The following is a 19090-nucleotide window of genomic DNA, read 5'->3' on the forward strand; positions in this document are numbered from 1 at the left end:
TTTGTAATTTTCCCGCAACTTGTGGCAAAATATAAAATATTCCATGGACTCAACATGCCTCTCAGCAAATAGCTTGGGGTGTCTACTTTCTAAAATGGGGTCATTTGTGGGGGTTTTGTGCCATCTTGGCATTTTATGGCCTTCAAAACTGTAATAGGTAGTGAGGAGTGAAATCAAAAAATTACGCCCTTAGAAAGCCTGAAGGCGGTGCTTGGTTTTCGGGGCCCCGTACGCGGCTAGGCTCCCAAAAAGTCCCACATATGTGGTATCCCCGTACTCAGGAGAAGCAGCAGAATTTATTTTGGGGTGTCATTTCACATATGCCCATGGCATGCATGAGCAATATATCATTTAGTGACAACTTTGTTAAAAAAAAAAAAAAAAAAAAAAAGTTTGTAATTTTCCCGCAACTTGTGGCAAAATATAAAATATTCCATGAACTCAACATGCCTCTCAGCAAATAGCTTGGGGTGTCTACTTTCTAAAATGGGGTCATTTGTGGGGGTTTTGTGCCATCTTGGCATTTTATGGCCTTCAAAACTGTAATAGGTAGTGAGAAGTGAACTCAAAAATTTACGCCCTTAGAAAGCCTGAAGGCGGTGCTTGGGTTTCGGGGCCCCGTACGCGGCTAGGCTCCCAAAAAGTCCCACATATGTGGTATCCCCATACTCAGGAGAAGCAGCAGAATTTATTTTGGGGTGTCATTTCACATACGCCCATAGCATGTGTGAGCAATATATCATTTAGTGACAACTTTGTGTAAAAAAAAAAAAAAATTTTTTTTTTTGTCATTATTCAATCGCTTGAGGCAAAAAAATAAAATATTCAATGGGCTCAACATGCCTCTTATCAATTTCCTTAGGGGGTCTACTTTCCAAAATGGGGTCATTTGGGGGGGTTTTGTACTGCCCTGCCATTTTAGCACCTCAAGAAATGAGATAGGCAGTCGTAAACTAAAAGCTGCGTAAATTCCAGAAAACGTACCTTAGTTTGTAGATGTGACAACTTTTGCGCAAACCAATAAATATACAATTATTGACTTTTTTTTTACCAAAGACATGTGGCTGAATACATTTTGGCCTAAATGTATGACTAAAATTGAGTTTATTGGATTTTTCTAATAACAAAAAGTAGAAAATATCATTTTTTTTCAAAATTTGCGGTCTTTTTACGTTTATATCGCAAAAAATAAAAATCGCAGAGGCAATCAAATACCATCAAAAGAAAGCTCTATTTGTGGGAAGAAAAGGACGCAAATTTTGTTTGGGTACAACATTGCATGACCGCGCAATTACCAGTTAAAGCAGCGCAGTGCCAAAGTGTAAAAAGACCTCTGGTCATTTACCAGCAAAATGGTCCGGTCTGAAAGTGGTTAATCTATTTAGTGCACAACTCACTTGGGTCTAACCAGCAATTTCACGTGGTTAGTCGTTTGTCGTCACTGAAGGCAACTCTCCAGGTGATAGGCAGCACCACCTACTCCAGTACACATATTAGTGCCGGATTGCAGTACACTGTAGTTTATGCTGTGGTTTAATTAGCACTTGCACTTCCACATGGTTAGCCATCACTGGAGGTGATTCTCCAGGCGATAGGCAGCGCCACCCACCCCTGCAAAAATAGAGATGTGGCTGCACAAATAGAGATGTGCTAGCCAGGATCCACTATTTCCATGGGTTATGCAGGTGCCTAGGAAAAACCCTCAACTATCAAATCTGTTTTCTGGGGTTACGCTTTATACTGACTTATCTCAAGCTACTATTTAAAACAGGAAGAAACTCCTCACTTTAACTAAGGCACTCTGCAACCACAACATTATCTACAGATGGGGATTTCCCACCAAGCTTATCATCACATACCAGGGGAAGGATACCACTATACACTCTCTGGAGGCAGGCCTTAAATGCTTGAAAGAATGGTGCATTTTACCCCCAGATGCCACTACTGACACCAGAAGAAGCCCTAACAAGTTGAGAAAGGAGTGGTCCTAAGTGACTATTAATTTGTTTAATTACAGCAGCCTCATATGTCCCCTTCGTTATTAGTCTGGGATGGGACGTACCTTCCTACCTCTAGTTCAGTGATGGCGAACCTTGGCACCCCAGATGTTTTGGAACTACATTTCCCATAATGTTCAACTACACTGCGGAGTGAATGAGCATCATGGGAAATGTAGTTCCAAAACATCTGGGGTGCTAAGGTTCGCATCACTGCTCTAGTTGGACTCAATTCAAGACAAGTGGAGGTCCAATCTTCCAGCCCCTACCAGGAAACCAGCTGTTGCTGCACGTAAGACCAGACCGGAATCCAGAGTTGTTTCTTTCTTAAAGCTTTTGATGGTCTTTTTTGTTGTCCTTGTTTTCTTTATTACCTTTCTCTAGCCACAGTGCCTTACTCAAGATAAACGCTTTAAGCTCCAGAGATCAATGAAATCTACTATGCAGTACTCTTCTATATATGATGGAACTTTAACTTCATACCACAATTCTATCATATGTCGCTTACCCCTAATGATCGGAAGTCTTGCTACACTTTTTTATTTTAGGCCATTTGCTAACTACCAATCCCTAAAAGCCCTTACAATCTGTTTATACCTCCCATAGACCCCTTTCCCACTGGGGCAGCGCAGGCATCAGCCGTACAGCGCCACTAGTTTTAGCGCTGTTTTACCGATGTTATAGTGGTGCTTTTTGGCCGCTAGCAGTGTCCTTTTAACCCCCCGCTAGCCGCCGAAATAATCAATCCCTGTGGATGATGATGGTACAAGGTTAACCTATTGAGGGACAACTACCCTAGAGGCTTATTTATCAGCTCTGTCTGGGGAGTTTAACCCCCTGAGGGGTATGGGCCTCATGCGGTGAAATCTGTGGAATTCTGGTGGATGGTGCTATAACAACACTTAGAATAATCACCAAAAATCCCCTATATGTCAGGGCTGGCTTAGCCCTTCCTCTGGGCTGGCCGCTCAGCTGTAAGCTAATTGCCAGCTCTCTTCTCTTTCCACAGTTACCAGCTGTTCCCAATGATGCTCGTCTGACCTGCCTATTTAAAGCCTTACAGCTCACTCTTTCCTTTGCCTTCGCATTGGTCACATCACTAGGAACCATCTCCTGCTGTTTGTTTCAAGACTGGCTTGCTGACATCCCTCCTGGTTTCTATCCTGCTTGCAGTTGCTCTCCTTGGATCCCTGACTTCTTGCCTGGCTGATTACCTGATCTGGTTTATGAACTTTGGACTGGCTGACTACCCGATCTGGCTACTGGACTCTGGCTATGCTTGACTACGCTTTTTTCTATTTACCTTTTTATTTTTTATTAATAAACAAGTGTGATTTGATTGTACTTCTGTCTCTGTATGTTTCATGGTTCCTGACACTATAACATTGGTTGGACCACTATCTTTACCATTGCTGCACAAAGGACTTTTTTCTAATTATTGTTTTGTTTACAAGATCATTGTCTTAATTTAGCGCTGTTTGATTTTTATACTATTGTTTTTATTATTTTTAATTTATTTATTTTCAAAAGATTTTATTGAAATATAATGCAGTAACAAACATTGATATCAACCATTGTACATAAGTTACAGGAAGTTGATGAAAAAATAAGCAAGAAATGTCCAGATACATTGAACCAACATGAGTTACTAACAGAGAGAACATACGGGCCTGGAGCCCATCTGCTGTATACTACACATTCTGTATAGCTAGATCCGGTAGGTCCGGGGGCATCCCGTCCCCACCCGCCACCCCAGCGGGCTGTGTCGAGTGGGGACGCCACGCCAGAGAAAAACAGTAAAAAGTAAGATAGAGTGAGAGTGAGGTTTAGTCCCAAGGCGGTTGTAAAAAACAAGAAAAAGAAAAAGGGAAGAGAAACGAGTGGAGTAAAAAAAGAAATTGAATGAGGTACCTGAGTCAAGTAACCAGAGCTGCAGGAGAATCAGAGCTAACTTACATATGATATAGAAGAAATAGTACAATTTTAAATTTATTTAAACGGCTGCTTAGTCTTTCCCTCCTATGAAGTTTACTTCACAGTAAATTAGAAGGGATATTTTATTATACTGCAGAGTAACTGGTTGACTGATTTTGGCACTGAGTGGTGTACTATAGGCCGTTAAAAATACACCTTTTGCTACAATATATATTAACATATATTTACACATTTCCCATTGAAAAAGCGCTAAATAAAAAATAAAAAAATCGATTTATTTCATTTGTAAATAACTTTTCGATGCTTTGTACCATTGCTGACAGCTGAAGTTAAAACAAAACAGTTGTGGTAGGTATCGGTAATTGGTATCGGAGGGTACTAAAAGAAAGGGTATCGGTACTTGTACTCATTGTAAAAGAAAATGGTATCGGTGCATCCCTACTCACTATAGACCAGTATCGTCCCTGGCTGTTTTTCAATGGGACTCACAATCTGTTGTTACTATTTGGACACCAAGCATCCCTTCATAATGACTATTGGCTCACTCAGGAGCCTAATAGTTTAATTATCTACTTTTAAGTTCCAATATGACTGTTAAAATAGTTTCTCTAAGGCCGCGTACACACGGGCGGATTGTCTGCCCAACTTAGTCCGCTGAACCGTGTTTCAGCGGACAATCCGCTCGTGTGTGGGCTTCAGCGGACTTTTTCAGCGGACAGTCTGACGGACTTAGTCTTTCGGAATTTCCGTAATTTTGTCCGTCCAAACTTGGTTTCAGCGGACAATCCGCTCGTGAGTAGGCTAGTTCGACGGACTAAGTATGGCGCATGCTCAGAAAGGATTTACACGGCCGAAGGTTGCATTGCAGTGTATTGGACGTCGAATTTCTAGCCCCGTCGTACGTGCTGTACATGTCATCGCGCAAGCTTTCGGCGGACTGTCTGTTCATCGTGTGTGGTCAAGTCCGTTCATTCGAAAGTTGGACGGACTGTCTGTCGGATTGTCTGACAAACTTAGTTGGGCAGACAATCCGCCCGTGTGTATGCGGCCTTAATGTTAAAGGTCTTAACAGCCCGTTTAAGTGTAGAATAATGTGGAATGAGGCTCAAAAATGTAAAGATGTTATTTGCATACAAAAAATGCATTTTCGAGAAGCTAATACCCCTAAATGCTCCCACCGAGCTTTTCCCCACGTTTTGTTCGCTAATGCGGAAGATAAAAAGAAAGGGGTTATGATTGCTGTAAAACAGTCAGTCAGTAGCATTTATTTTGCATGATCTAATCACTGATGGTAATGGTAGATATATTATTTTAATTTGCACTCTTAACAATGTGCTTTATACCATTGTCAATGTTTAACCACTTGAGACCCGCGCTATAGCCGAATGACGGCTATAGCGCGGATCTCCTTTTCCGGGACTACGTCTATTGACGTAGTCCCGTGCACGAGTGGCCCGCGCGCCCCCTGAGGGGTGCGCGCAGCGCGCTCTGTGATCGGCGAGTCTATGAGACTCGCCTGATCACCGATCAGAGCAAGGGGTCGATCCCGACCCCTTATCACGTGATCAGCTGTCAGCCAATGACAGCTGATCATGTGATATAACGGAGCCGGTAATCGGCTATTATTCCTCCTTGCGCTGACAAAGAGCCGATCACCGGCGGCCGTGATCGGGACATCAGTCCCGATCACGGCCAGCCCTGCCAGTGCCCACCTGCCCCCTGCCAGTGCCCACCTGCCCCCTCATCAATAAAGATGATTAAAAAATAAGTGCCCCCCGTCAGTGCCACCCAGCAGTGCCCATAGTGCCACACAGCAGTGCCCACAGTGCCACCCAGCAGTGCCACCCAGCAGTGCCCACAGTGCCACCCAGCAGTGCCCACAATCTGCCTCAACAAAGGTGCTGCACCCCAGTGCCACATATCCGTGCCCATCAGTGTCATCTACCAGTGCCCATCAGTGCCCAGCAGTGCCGCCCATCAGTGCCACCTATCAGAGCCACCTATCAGTGCCACCTATCAGTGCCCATCAGTCCCATCTATCAGTGGTACCTATCAGTGCCCCTTAGTGCCACCCATCCATGCCACCCATCTGTGCCACCCATCCGTGCCATCTTATCTGTGCCCATCTTTGCCCATCAGTGCCGCCTTATCTGTGCCCATCGGTGCCGCCTTATCTGTGCCTATTAGTGCCGCCTTAACTATGCCTATCAGTGCCCACCAGTGCAGCCTATCAGTGCCCACCAATGCAGCCTATCAGTGCCCACCAATGCAGCCTATCAGTGCCCACCAATGCAGCCTATCAGTGCCCACCAATGCAGCCTATCAGTGCCCACCAGTGCAGCCTATCAGTCCCACCTCATCAGCGCACTTCAATGAAGGAGAAAAATTACCTGTTTGCAAAATTTTATAACAAACTATTAAACATGATTTTTTTTTTTGCATCTTTTTTTGTTTGTTTAGCAAAAAATAAAACTCCCAGCTGTAATTAAATACCACCAAAAGAAAGCTCTGTTTGTGGGAAAAAAATGACAAAAAATGCATCAGTGCTGAAAGCTGAAAATTGGTCTGGGACTGAGGGGGGTTTAAGTGCCCAGTAAGCAAGTGGTTAAGCATCTAATTGGAGACACATGTTTATATGAACTGAAGGAAGGAAGCAGATGCATTATTTATTAATCTTAAGCTTTAGATGTTCGTTCTCCTGGCATATTTCTGCCCCATCTGAAGCTCCTTTACCAAAAAACTGCCCATGCAATGAAGAGGCAGCTGTAGATAAAAACAAACCATATAGCTTTGACCATAGTTGAATAGGTGTAAGCTACTTACATTACTCCAGAGGCCTAGCTGGAAAACTCCCAGAGACTACGTCATCTTGTTGCTAAGACATTCACAGCAATCACTACTCAACCCCACCATCACAGAAGTAAGTTCTTTCTCCGATTCAAACCCCCTCGCACATGTTCTCTCATCCCCATCACAGTAGCTTTGAGCTCAACAATGCTGCAACAGAGGAGTAACATATGCGTGGGGGTTTGAAAGCTCACTCCTGTGATCGTGTGGAGTGTCATAGGAACGTAATAGCAATAGGGCAGGATGGGATGATGCCATCTGTGGGAGTCAGCCAGGCTTCTGGAGGTACATAAATGGTCTAAACCTATAGAAAGGGTATTATCCAACTCTAGTCAAAGCTTTTTATTAATAGGGGCCCCTTACCTGCATAGGTAGTTTTTGGTAAGACGAATTAACCCTTTTCTATGGACCCCAGTGATCATCCTTACATCTTTTCACATTTCCTTCTGCTTATTCTAAAGACTGAAGCCCCCGTACACACAGTCCAAATATCGACCAAAATCAGCCAAGACAGCAGATACCGGCCGACATTCGGTCTGTGTGTACAGGTCCTTGTTAGACAGAAGCAGATCTCACGACTGGCTTCTGTAAAACTAGCACGCTGGAAAACCAGGCATTTGATTAGCTCTCTTAGTCAATGGCTGCGATCGCTGACCAGTCTGTTCTGGCAGGGGGGTGATCCCCCTGTCAGAACATAACAGCACAGCTCGGAGATCGCTGTACTAACATCGAATAGTTAGTACAGAGACCTCCTTGCAAGCTGCTCACTTACCGTGTGTACTAGGCTTAAAGGTTTGTATTTTTTGAGTCTTACCCTGGCCCCACAATGAGCAGCGATTTCCTCAAACGGAGCCTTCTGGAACTTCTCAACCACCTGTCGCCTTCGCTCACGCTCTCGCTCTTCCACGGCAACGCTGTCCACTGTAGGCAGTAAAACACAGTGATTAGGGTTTGTTAAGAGGACTGAAAAATGAAAAATTACAAAGCAGGCTTTATTTTTGGTACCTTGCTCAGTGGTGACTTCATTAGCATCATTAGCAAGCAGCTAATGGTGTAGCTGCAACTCAATATATAAAACATTGAGAAATAAGACTAAGTTTGGCTGAATGTTAGAATTGAGAGGACATGTAAATTAGAGGGAACCTGGATCTAAAACGATCTGTTTTCCTATAGGCAATATATAGAAGAGTTAAATGTGCTTAAGCAGTACCCTGAAAATCAACCTTTTATCTTGAACTCCTGATTCAAAATAGCAGTTAACTTCTGTGCCTACGTACTCCTGTTTTGTAACCGCATAGCTGTATATTTGCATTGTAAGATTATCTGAGACACTGCTGCCTCTGACTGCTAGTCTTGCCAAATTATGAGTGAAATTTGGTGATGTCACTACTGTGCTGATCACCGTTCTCCTTGCGCTGGAGTGGAAGCTGTACATAAGAACCAGAAGTGCTAAAATATCCCTGATTCTGCTTTATTCTTTCTGTGGATCTGTTCTTCCTCTACTGCTCCTGCTGTTTCTTGATCCTCATCCACTAGTCACCAGATCACCAGTGATCAGCCTTGACATAGAGGAGCAGGTTTTTGCTTCTTCATGTCAAGGCTGATCACTGGTGATCTGGTGACTAGTGGATGAGGTTCAAGAAACAGCAGGAGCAGTAGAGGAAGAACAGATCCACAGAAAGAATAAAGCAGAATCAAGACCATGAGCACTACTAATGACTGGTCATTTGTCCTCTGCCTGGCTTTTTCAGGTACAGTTACAACAGTAGATCACACTTTGCAGGATTCTGACTATGGAAAGAGTGTTGGTGCTAGTGGTTATTGGTGTTTGCAGCATGACAGAAATTGGTAACCTCTGGGGATTGTCATGCACAAAAAAGAATAGTGAGAAAAACAGAAGCAATCCCACCAGAGGCAGATATGTGGGCAAAAACACCTTAATAATGAGTAAGGCCAGAGAGGAACAAGTAGTCTTTTTTTTATATTTACAGTAGGTGCCGCCGATATTGTGTTTCCAGTGCGATACTGTCTCGCTGGTTCCCGGCGACAGGCTTCTCTAGCCAGCGCGATCCCGTTGCGCTGGTTCTCGTGCTGGCTGCAATAGGAAAATGTGATTTTCCTATAGTAGCGAGAGCGAGAGGGCGGCGATAATGTCGCTTCACTCATGAAGCCTGCATGCCTTCTCGGGGGCATACCAGGCCCTTAGGTCCGGTAGAGATTTTAAGGGGAATCCCCTACACCGAAAAAAACGGCGTGGGGTCCCCCCCAAAATCCATACAAGACCCCTATCCGAGCACGCAGCCCGAGCGCCTCCCCCCCTCCTGAGCTGTACGCCCCCTGCGCCCTTTACCCCAAAGCACCTTGTCCCCATGTTGATGAGGACAAGGGCCTCTTCCCGACAACCCTGGCCATTGGTTGTCGGGGTCTGCGGGCGGGGGGCTTATCGGAATCCGGGAGCCCCCTTTAATAAGGGGGCCCCTGGATAGCGGCCCCACACTCTATGTGAATGAGTATGGGGTACAATGTACCCCTACCCATTCACCTGTGGGAAAAAATGTAAAAAAAATTACAACACACAAGGGTTAAAATAGTTTATTGCACAGCTCCGGCGGTCTTCCGTCTTCGGGGGTCTTCTCGCCGGACTCCTCCACTATCTTCTTCTCTTTTGCTAGCTCTTTTACTAGCGGAGGAGCCCGGCTTTCTTCTTCGTCGCCGCCCTCTTCTTCCGACTTCGGGGGGTCTTCGGTTCTTCTTGCCGGGCCACCGCTTCTTCTTCCAGCTCTTTTACTAGCAGTGGCCCGGTCTTCTGTCGCCGTCGCCGCCGCCACCGCCTTCCGTTCTTCTTCTTCTTCTGGAGATGTTGACTCGACACTCTCTCCGGCCGCAATGCCAGGGAAGCGGTGCGCGGTGACCTATATAGGGACAAAGGCGGGGTCACCATGTGACATCAACCGGTGACCCCGCCCCTTGTCCCTATATAAGTCGCCGTGCACCGTGTCCCTGGCATTGCGGCCGGAGAGAGCGTTGAGTCAACATCTCCAGAAGAAGAACGGAAGGCGGTGGCGGCGGCAACAGAAGACCGGGCCACCGCTAATAAAAGAGCTGACAGAAGAAGCGATGGCCCGGCAAGAAGAACCAAAGAGGGGGACAAGACCCCCCGAAGTCGGAAGAAGAGGGCGGCGACGAAGAAGAAAGCCGGGCTCCTCCGCTAGTAAAAGAGAAGAAGATAGCGGAGGAGTCCGGCAAGAAGACCCCTGAAGACGGAAGACCCCCGGAGCTGTGCAATAAACTATTTTAACCCTTGTGTGTTGTGTTTTTTTTTTACATTTTTTTCCACAGGTGAATGGGTAGGGGTACATTGTACCCCATACTCATTCACATAGGGTGGGGGGCTGCTATCCGGGGGCCCCCTTATTAAGAATCCGCCCCCCCCGGATTCTGATAAGCCCCCCACCCGTAGACCCCGACATCCAACAGCCAGGGTTGTCGGGAAGAGGCCCTTGTCCTCATCAACATGGGGACAAGGTGTTTTGGGGTGGGGTGGCCGCGTGGCCCCCCTTTCCCCAAGGCACCCCCCATGTTGAGGGCACACGGCCTGGTATGGCTCAGGAGGGGGGGCGCTCGCTCGTCCCCACCCCCTTTCCTGGTCGGCCGGGCTGCGTGCTCGGATAGGGGTCTGGTATGGATTTTGGGGGAGACCCCATGCCGTTTTTTTCGGCGTAGGGGATTCCCCTTAAAATCCCTACCAGACCTAAGGGCCTGGTATGCCTCCCAAGGGGGAACCCATGCCGTTTTTTTTTTCTTATTTGGCGTGGAGTTCTCCCTTAGGATTCATACCAAACACAGTGCCTGGTATTGGCGGGAATCCAATTCGGATCCCCGCACCAGTGTCAACCCGGCCAGCGATGCTTGACGCTTATCGGGAAAGGAAAATAAACATTTTTCCTTTCCCGATGCGAGCCAGCTCGGCGCTGGCTCCCGCGACGGAGCTCATATGGTGTAAATCTCGCCGATAGAAGCAGCGAGATTGACACAATATCGCGGTCACCTACTGTACAGCACTTGTGTGTAGTATGGAATCTCTAGAAAGAAATATGAGTGTATCACTCATTTCAGGGCTTTGGCTCTGAGGAAGAGGGTCCTCCCTCTAAATGCGCAAGTCCCCTGCAATACCGTCTGGTCCTCCAAACATCTCTGGTTCTAGTTGCAGAGATACTAGAGATACTGTTTGTATTGCTGTTGCGTTGATAAGCTTGTATACCACAATTTTATGCGAGTATAATCATTGCTGTCTACCCTTATTAAAAAATGTTTTGGTAATGCACAAGGTCGGTGCGCCCTCCCTTCTTTTCTATATGTTTCAGCTCCAAGGACACCCATTGTTCTGAGGAGGGCAACAAGACCAGTGACATTCCATATAACATAGATGGTTGACTGCACAAAGGGTTGACTGCACCTCACACCTATAGACCTAGCACTCAAGCGCAGGAGAATTGTTATTGTTTTGAAATATCTGGGTGACAGAGTTAGATAAATGTTCTGAGATTACCTAATATTGGTGACAGGGTCAGATAAAGGCTCTGGGATGCGGTAAGATTAGTGACAAGTGACAAGGATGTGGTAGATTGATGAGCCAATTACATGCCCTTGCGTAGTATTTGGTACATCGGACTAGCACACAGACAAAAACGGTTTTCCCAATTTTTAGTCCATCGGATAGATTTGAAACACATTTTATTTCTAGGTCCATCGGAGTTTTGGTAAAAAAAAAAGTCAGCTGGAGCCCACACACGATCGAATTGTCCGCCGGATTCCGGTCCGCCAGACCAAGTCTGCCGTAAAGTCTTATCGTGTGTACGCAGCATCAGAAAAGTGAATGAATATTCGCATTCCTAAAACGGAACCCCCTCTCCGCCAATCAGGTGCTCGATGTCCCTCAATCACGACGCCTGCCACACCGCCGATCTGAAGAAAAAAAAAAGCTCCGCCCATGACTAAGGCTAACTGCACACTACCTGCTTCGCCATTTGACAGTTCTTATATAGGTAAGGGGCGGGGCCATCTTGTGATTTTACCTGGTGGCACTGCCCCCAAGCAACGTCACCAACCGGTGCATGCTGGGTCGGTGACGGTAGCTGTTCTATCTACATTTTCAATGCTTAGATTGCACCCATAATAAAACTTCAAAAATAAGAAAAGGCCCGACATAATGGTTTGCGCAGGTGGACAGTGCAAAAATGTTTCTGTCAGAGTTTGCTAGATGTACACAAATCCAGTCTCACCTAGGGCAAACCTGTCACGCACCACTACTGTACCACTAAATATAGTCAGCATAGTGAGATTCACATGTATATAAAAAAAAATGCAAAAAAAAAAAAAAAAAAACTAAAAAATAATGCCAATACGTTGGTTCACTCACCTATTGCGTTTTTTAATGTCTCAAAGGTTATCTCTTCTGCTGGAGCTTTCTGATGAGAGAAAAAAAATACTTCACTATGGTTGAAAGAAAAAGTAACAGTACGAGAATCTCTTAGTTGGAAATCATACCTGATGTAAAGTAAACGTTTTATGAACAAAAAAAATGTAGTGTATCTAAACCCAGCCATAGATAGTTCAAATCTCAGCAGGGGCCATCCAATATTCGATCCATCTATGGGCACCAGCAAGTCGGATTTCTATCATGCAATTACTGCCAGTGGCTATAGCTGATAGCAATAATAATTGTGTTCTACTGGCAGGGGCGGCTACCCACACCCCTCACCAGAAGAGCACATTAGCTCCTATGCTGTCGGTGTTGGTGGGGAATCAAGTAATACACTGCTACAGGGTGGCCCTCCTGTGTAGAATCACATATATATATATATATATATATATATATATATATATATATATATATATATATATATATATATGTGTGATTCTGCACTTCCGCCTGTGATTATTCACAGCAGAAGCCAATTTGTGGGTGCCGGGCACTAGATGTCAAAGCATTTACCACTGACAGGGGTGCTTATAATGGTCATCTTTTATTTATTTATGCCAAATCTTTATCCCAAAAGGAAAAAGAACAGTTTGATGTGACTGCTTATAAAGTGTTAGCTAAAGTTTGTGTTCAATTTGTTATTGTATTTAAATCTCCTTGTACATCTAACACTCCCCTTCCCCTAGACTGACAATGCTGCTGTCCAAAGGTGCCACCTGCTGCTGTCCAAAGGTGCCACTAGGTGAAAACAGGGAAAAATACTAAAAAATTAAAAGTGCTGCAGGCAGCAAATTTAATGATTGGTAAGCAGCAATATAATACATTTTTAGATTTGGGTTTAATATTGCTTTAACCACTTCAATCCAGGACACTTTCACCCCCTTCCTTCCCAGGCCAATTTTCAGCGCTGTCACACTCTGAATGACAATTGCGCGGTCATGCAACGCTGTACCCAAACAACATTTTTACCATTTTTTTGAGACAGAGCTTAGTGGTATTTAATCACCACTGTTTTTATTTTATTTTTTGCTAAACATTTTTTGGGAAAAAGATTCTTTGTTTCGGTTAATACGTTTTTTCCTTCACTGATGTGTACTGATGAGGCTGCACCGACAGGCACTGATGAGGAGGCTCTAATATGCAGCACTGATGGGCACTGATATGCAACACTAATGGTCAGCCTTTATGAGCACTGATAGGCGGCACTCATGGGCAATGATGGGTGTCACTGACGAGGAGGCACTGACAAGCATCACTGATGGGCACTGATTGGCATCACTGGTGGGCAACGCTGATGAAGGTGCACTGATAATCACTGCACTGACTATTAGTGCAGATCCCCCCTGTCATGAAAGTTCCTCTCCTCTGCTCATGCACTGTCAGTTACGCTATGATCAGCTGTGATTAGACACAGCTGATCACAAGGTAAAGTATCTACGTCATAGTCTTTTCACTGTGATCGGAGAAGTGGTGTGTGCACACGAGCAGCTTGTTCTGAAGGACGTCATATGATGTGCATGATCCTTGGAATACTGAAGTTTTTCTGCTTGATTCTATTACACAGTGGTGGGTCCTCCGCCCTGTCTTAAAGCTAACCCCCTCCAGAGGGCTCCGTGGTCTGGAAGGAAGGCATTGTTCTGTGTTTGACCGTTTGTTTATGTACTTTAATTATCTCCTGGGACATCTGTGTCATTGCACATATCAGTCCTCCTATTCAAGCTATTGGACCAATCCCTGCTGACCCTGTTTCAAGTCCTCATTTGCATGGCCAAGATGACCTAAGTGAAGACTAGAGTGTACTTTACAATTGACCAATAGGAAAGTGGTTGTTTGAGCGGGGTGTTCAAACTGCTATGTATAAAAGTGTATTGTGTGCATCCAATGAACGTGAGATTCCTGTTTGAACTTACATACAGCCTGCCTGGTGTTTGTTCTGAGCTATAACAACTGAATTTGAACAGCACATAGCTGTAGTTCGAATCCCGGAGCATCAGATGACCAAACTATCAGACGCTGAGATCTGCAATCTGATCCAATAGCAGCAGAGGAGTGTCAGGAGAGTGGAACCGAGCAAGCAGGGGCTCGTTACAGACGTCATATGTTGTCCAGTCAGAACAGGAGAACCATCGCCCGGCTGTCATTTTGCTGTAGGCCGGGCAGGATGTGGTTAATGAATGTATGATGTTCATCATATATAATCTGACTCCCCCTCACCTTTTCCCCCACGAGTCCAGTGAATGGCCTGCAGTTCTCTCCAACCGCCTATTCATAAACTTTCAGCAGCACTAAGCCAGCTTCATTCAATGCTTTAAGAAAGGCTATATAATATAATAGGTTAATGAATCAGATCAACGTTACCTCCTCCTTCTCCGGGCTGTTCCGCGACTCCACTTCCACCTGCAGGGATATTGTCTCTCCGATACTCTTTCTCTTCGACAATCGGTCTTCGTCTGCAAGTCAATGAATAACTGGTTATTGCTGTCCTTGGTGCTCCGCTCTTCAATGGCAGCCAAGATAATACAACCAAGGGCTTTAAGGTACATACATGGAATGCCTTGGAAACCTCATCTCATTAAACAGTCAGTCCACCCGTCTGCAGGCATTTAATATGGCCCTACAGCAGACGGAACTCTAGGCTCCATTTCTTGTATTTACTAGGCTAAGATTAATTGCTTTGCTAAAAAAAGAAAAGAAAAAGGGAAAATTGTATCAAATACTTACCATAATTTTCCTTTCCTGGTGCCAATCCATGGCAGGATACTTGTGGTAGTATGCGGCCATGAATTGGTGCCAGGAAAACTGAAAATTGTATGAAAAACTTACCGGAATTTTCCTTTCCTTTTTGGCAGCATACTAACATTGTTTACAGAGCTGAAGGTCAGATTACACAAACAGCTAAATGATTAGCGACTTCCTCCTCCATTCCTGCTCCATACAGCAGTACAAAGTCTTTCATTTGGAAAGAGATAATCTGAAAGCAAACTGCTACTGTTCTGCTTTTGTACGCAAAATGGCACGGGTTTACCTTGTGTTATTTATAAAGTGACAAATTTTGCATAAACAATAAACAAAATAAGTTTGAGGTGACCAGTTGCTCTAATAATTGGGCTCTCCATACCTTAAGTTAAGGTGTTCTTACCTGTTAGTTGGGGAACATAAGGTGTGCTTAGCCTGTCGGAGTTATAACCGCTTCCTCCCAGGATCTCACTGACTTTACTCTGCAGGAACAGAAGCTCCATGTCAATGTGATCAACGTTCTTCGACCACCTGTGGGACAAAAGGACCTCATTGTCACTATGCATTTCTACACATAGCATGGACAATCAGATTAAATGCTAAGAGCCTCCAGTGAAGAGTGACCTCCATGTCTGAAATGCCATTCATTAGATTGCAGAGTGAGAAGTAGTACAGGGGAGGACTGGGAACTTTTGACCACAGAGGCAACAACAACCAGCAGGCTCTTTCATGGTAGGGATGGTTCCTGTAGGTTAAGGAGAGTGAACCAAACAAAGTGTGCCCCAGTGATTGGTGGGCATGGTGAAAGATTTAATCCTGCCCTCAGCTAGGGTCAGTAAGGTATCCACAATGTGTGTCAATTGAGGATCCAGGTGAGCAGAGGCTGCATTAGATCTCTGCTTCTCCCGCTGATGTCCTAGCAACCAATGATGTGCTTGCCTCAGCATTCACAAGAGGACAAAACTAGCTCCCTTGTCACCTCATCCCACACCCACCTCCAGGACTTCTCCAGAGCCTCTCCCATCCTCTGGAACTCTCTACCCCAATCCGTCCGTCTATCTCTTACTTTGTCCACTTTGAGACAATCCATGAAAACTCATCTCTTTAGAGATGCCTATCTGGCCACCACCAAACAACTGTACATTTATTTTCTCCATCAGCTCATCCCCACATAGTTATTACCTCTTGTATCCCTTGACCCTCCCTCTTAGATTGTAAGCTATAACGAGCAGGGCTCTCTGATTTGTACTGTTTTAAATTGTATTGTAATTGTACTGTCTACCCTCATGTTGTAAAGCGCTGCATAAACTGTCGGGGCTATATAAAACCTGTATAATAATAATAATTAATTAATTAATTAATTAATAATTAACTAAAGGGCGAGTCTGATGGGGATTCTAATGTAAGAGGGACCCTGATTTAAGGATGAACTATGATGGGGACCCTGATGTAAAGAGGGACTCTGATTGAGAATCTGACATAAGAGGGACCCTGCTGTAAGTGTGGACTTATTCATTTATAAAACCGATTACTATGGGTTAAGTTCAACTGAGTACATGCCACCTAGTGGATGTATCTCTTTATTTACAATTGACATTTTTATTGTGCGCCGGGAAAATAGCGATTGCTATAATTCAATTGCTTCGACACACTGGACCTTCTGGTTTCAGTTTGTGCAGCTGCAGAGTTGTATCCAGCCGCTCTTCCTGCCGTTCCACCCAATAGAACACCTTTGGGATGAATTAGAGCGGAGACTGCGAGCCAGACCTTCTTGTCCAACATCAGTGCCTGACCTCACAAATGCGCTTCTGGAAGAATGCTCAAACATTCCCATAGATACACTCTTAAACCTTGTGGACAGCATTCCCAGAAGAGTTGAAGCTGTTATAGCTGCAAAGGGTGGGCCAACTAAATGAGGAGGGCGGGAATGAAGATGGCCAAAAAGTAGTTAGAACATATTCCAGAGGGTAGTATTAGGGGCATTAGTGGTAGGTTGACCAAAGCACATAAACCCAAGGTAAGTATAGTAGCAAGTCCTAGTTGCAATCTCGGAACACCCAAAAAGAGGATAATATGCGACCAGTCTAAACTACGTGGCATGTTCACCAATGCGAGGAGCCTGGTGGACAAGATGGGTGAACTAGAGATACTGTTGTACGAGGAGGGTTTGGATTTTGTGGGAATTTCAGAGACACATAGCGGAGGAGAGCAAAATAAATCTTAATAAATTCTTTAAGTATGTAAACAGTAAAAAAGTGAGGACAGACCATATTGCTCCCATAAAGAATGAGGAAGGACATCTGGTTACAAAGGATGGGGAGATGGCAAAGGTATTGAATTTATTCTTCTCCTCAGTCTTCATGAGGGAATCGGGGGGCTTCTGTAACCAAAACTGCAGTGTTTATCCTCATGACACATCACAGGAAGCACCTCCATGGTTAACAGAGAACAGAATTAAAATTAGACTTGGGAAACTTAACATTAATAAATCACAGGGACCAGATGGCTTGCACCCAAGGGTACTTAGGGAACTCAGTCAAGTAATTGCCAGACCAAAGTTCCTAATTTTTACTGACAGTCTACTGACTGGAATGGTAGCAGCTTATTGGAGAAAAGCCAATGTAGCACCAATATTTAAAAAGGGCCCAAAATACATCCCTGGGAATTACAGACCAGTTAGGCTAACATCACTAGTACGTAAACTCTTGGAGGGGATAAGGGACTATATACAAGATTTTAGACATGAGAACGGTATCATTAGCAGTAATCAACATGGATTCATGAAGAATCGTTCTTGCCAAACCAATCTATAAACCTTCTATGAGGAGGTGAGTTGCCATCTAGATAAAGGAAGGCCCGTAGACGTGGTGTTTCTGGATTTTGCAAAAGCATTTGACACGGTTCCCCATAAACGTTTACTGTACAAAATAAGGTCTGTTGGCATGGACCATAGGGTGAGTACATGGATTGAAAACTGGCTACACGGGCGAGTTCAGAGGGTGGTGATAAATGGGGAGTAGTCGGAATGGTCAGAAGGTGGGTAGTGGGGTCCCCCAGGGTTCTGTGCTGGGACCAATCTTGTTTAATTTATTTGTAAACGACCTGGAGGATGGGGTAAACAGTTCAATCTCTGTATTTGCTGACGATACTAAGCTAAGCAGGGCAATAGCTCAGGCACAGTGGTGTAGTGGTTAGCACTCTCACCTAGCAGTAAAAAGGGTTGCTGGTTCGAATCCCAACCACGACACTACCTGCCTGGAGTTTGCATGTTCTCCCTGTGCCTGTGTGGGTTTCCTCCGGGCACTCCAGTTTCCTCCCACACTCCAAAGACATGCAGGTAGGTTAATTGGCTTCTGTCCCAAATTGGCCCTAGTATATGAATGGGGACCTTGTATTGTTGGATCCTTGAGGATAGGGACCAATGTGAGTGTGCAATGTACAGGGATAGGGACAATTGTAGACACTCCCTCAGGTTGAACTGGATGGACTGGTGTCTTTATTCAACCTTACTAACTATGAAATTATGAATAGCTTCTTCGCAGGATGTGGAAACCTTGCAAAAAGATCTGAACAAATTAATGGGGTGGGAAACTACATGGCAAATGAGGTTCAATGTAGAAAAATGTAAAATAATGCATTTGGGTGGCAAAAATATGAATGCAATCTATACACTGGGGGGGAGAACCTCTGGGGGAATCTAGGATGGAAAATGACCTGGGGGTCCTAGTAAGTGATAGGCTCAGCAATCAAATGCAATGCCAAGCTGCTGCTAACAAAGCAAATAGAATATTGGCATTAAAAAGGGGATCAACTCCAGAGATAAAACAATAATTCTTCCGCTCTACAAGACTCTGGTCCTGCCGCACCTGGAGTATGCTGTCCAGTTCTGGGCCCCAGTCCTCAGGAAAGATGTACTGGAAATGGAGCGAGTGCAAAGAAGGGCAACAAAGCTAATAAAGGGTCTGGAGGATATTAGATATGAGGAAAGGTTGCGAGCACTGAACTTATTCTCTCTGGAGAAGAGACGCTTGAGAGGGGGATATGATTTCAATATACAAATACCGTACTGGTGACCCCACAATAGGGATAAAAC

At 44.8% G+C, this 19090-nt stretch overlaps 1 protein-coding gene across 3 annotated transcripts in view; it reads right to left on the bottom strand.

Annotated features, from left to right (window-relative positions):
• EFR3B (EFR3 homolog B) overlaps window positions 1–19090 on the bottom strand; it is a 385565-nt gene that overhangs the window by 16644 nt on the left and 349831 nt on the right. For all 3 annotated transcript variants that reach the window (XM_077489234.1, XM_077489235.1, XM_077489236.1), the window contains 4 exons: window positions 15401–15528; window positions 14620–14711; window positions 12199–12247; window positions 7594–7700 (listed from right to left, as the gene is read on the bottom strand). In XM_077489234.1, the coding sequence (XP_077345360.1) occupies window positions 7594–7700; window positions 12199–12247; window positions 14620–14711; window positions 15401–15528 (376 nt within the window). The remainder of the gene's footprint in view (window positions 1–7593; window positions 7701–12198; window positions 12248–14619; window positions 14712–15400; window positions 15529–19090) is intronic.

The sequence above is a fragment of the Lithobates pipiens genome, unplaced genomic scaffold, assembly GCF_037356315.1.
Source record: "Lithobates pipiens isolate NorthernLeopardFrog02 unplaced genomic scaffold, aLitPip1_a1.2 Scaffold_18, whole genome shotgun sequence".
NCBI lineage: Eukaryota > Metazoa > Chordata > Amphibia > Anura > Ranidae > Lithobates > Lithobates pipiens.